Consider the following 1,963-nt stretch of genomic DNA (forward strand, 5'->3'; position numbering starts at 1 on the left):
TTTTTTTGGGGGGTTTTTTTTTTTTTTTTTGTTGAGGTTTCCCATTTATTGGGGTGCTCATTTTTATAGGATTTTTTTAGGCTTCTTCCCCTCCCACCCCAAAACCCCATTCTGGGGTGGGTTCCCTCTATGCCAACCCCTCCCAACCCAATTTTGGGGTGTCCCCAGGGAACATGACGGAGTGTCCGGGTCACTTTGGCCACATCGAGCTGGCCAAGCCCGTGTTCCACGTGGGATTTTTGGGTAAAACCATGAAAATCCTGCGCTGCGTCTGCTTCTTCTGCTCCAAGCTGCTCGTGGACTCGGTGAGACCCCAAAAAACCCCAAAAGTTTGGGGGGGAGGGGTTGGTTTGGGCTGGAAATGGCCCAAAATGGCCCCGTGGTGGCACCTTGGGGACATCTCGGGGACATCTCGGGGATGGGGGGTGGTGTTGGGTTTGGGGGGTTTGGGACCATTTTGGGGGTGCTGGGGAGTTAGAGGGAGGTGACAAAATTGGGGGACACCAAGGGAAGGTGACAAATTTGGGGACATCAAGAAGAGGTGACAAAGTTGAGCGACACAAAGAATAAGTGACAAAATTTGGGGACACAAAAGGTGACAAAGTTGAGGGACACCAAGGGGAGGTGACAAAATTGAGGGCCACATCAAGAGGGGCCAACAAGAGTCGGGGGACACAGCGTTGTCACCTGCTGGAAGCTCTGGAGATGCTGAGGGACCACAATGGGACAACAGCAGACACCCAAAATCACCTTTTATGACCCCAAAACCACAACGTGACCCCAGAATGGCATTTCCTGACCCCAAAATGCCGTTTTCTGACCCCAAACCTGCGTGGATTTTTTTGAGCAGAACAACCCCAAGATCAAGGACATCCTGGGCAAGTCCAAGGGGCAGCCCAAGAAGAGGCTGACCCACGTCTACGACCTGTGCAAGGGCAAGAACATCTGCGAGGGCGGCGAGGAGATGGACCACAAGTTTGGGGTGGAGCAGCCCGAGGGCGACGAGGACCTCACCAAGGAGAAGGTGGGCACCCCAAAATCCCCATTTCTGGCCCCAAAATTCTCGTTTGTGGCACAAAATCTCCATTTCTGGACCCAAAACTTCTGTTTGTGGCCCGTTTTTCCCCCTTTTCTCAATTTTAGGGCCACAGTGGCAGTGGGCATTACCAGCCATTGCTGCTACCCAATTAATAACCCCGTTAACATCTCTGTTACACCGGTAATCCCCCTTTTTCACCCCAATAACCTCGTTTCTCCCCCAATAATCCTATTTTTAACCTTTTTTCCCCCTTTTTAACCCAAATAACCCCATTTTTCGCCCATTTCTCCCCATTTTAGGGCCACGGGGGCTGCGGGCGGTACCAGCCCATTATTAACCCCATCTCTCATCCCAATAACCCCATTTTCCATGGCAGTATCCCCATTTTTAACCCATTAAACCCCGTTTTTCCCCCATTTTTAACCCATTTTAGGGCCACGGTGGCTGCAGGCGGTACTAACCGTGCATTAACCCCATTTCTCAACCCAATAGCCCCATTTTTCGTGGCAATATCCCCATTTTTAACCCCATTTTTCCCCACATTTCCCCATTTTAGGACCACGGGGGCTGCAGGCAGCAGCAGCCGCGCATCGGCTGCAGGCGGTAGCAGCCGCGCATCCGCCGCTCGGGGCTGGAGCTCTGTGCCGAGTGGAAGCCCCAATAACCCCATTTTTCACCCCAATAACCCCATTTTCCCCCCATTTCTCCCCATTTCAGGGCCACGGGGGCTGCGGGCGGTACCAGCCGCGCATCCGCCGCTCGGGGCTGGAGCTCTACGCCGAGTGGAAGCACGTCAACGAGGACTCGCAGGAGAAGAAGATCCTGCTGAGCCCCGAGCGCGTGCACGAGATCTTCAAGCGCATCTCGGACGAGGAATGCTTCGTGCTGGGCATGGACCCCAAATTTGCCCGGCCCGAGTGGATG

The 1,963-nt window shown here is 53.7% G+C and overlaps 1 protein-coding gene across 1 annotated transcript in view; it reads left to right on the plus strand.

Annotated features, from left to right (window-relative positions):
* Nucleotides 1-1,963, plus strand: part of LOC102043834 (DNA-directed RNA polymerase II subunit RPB1-like) — a 27,551-nt gene that overhangs the window by 7,535 nt on the left and 18,053 nt on the right. The window contains 3 exon segments of the mRNA XM_014311449.2: nt 169-305; nt 851-1,024; nt 1,757-1,963. The exon segment at nt 1,757-1,963 is cut by the window's right edge and continues 14 nt beyond it. Of these exon segments, the coding sequence (XP_014166924.1) occupies nt 169-305; nt 851-1,024; nt 1,757-1,963 (518 nt within the window).

The sequence above is a fragment of the Geospiza fortis genome, unplaced genomic scaffold, assembly GCF_000277835.1.
Source record: "Geospiza fortis unplaced genomic scaffold, GeoFor_1.0 scaffold973, whole genome shotgun sequence".
NCBI classification, from domain to species: domain Eukaryota; kingdom Metazoa; phylum Chordata; class Aves; order Passeriformes; family Thraupidae; genus Geospiza; species Geospiza fortis.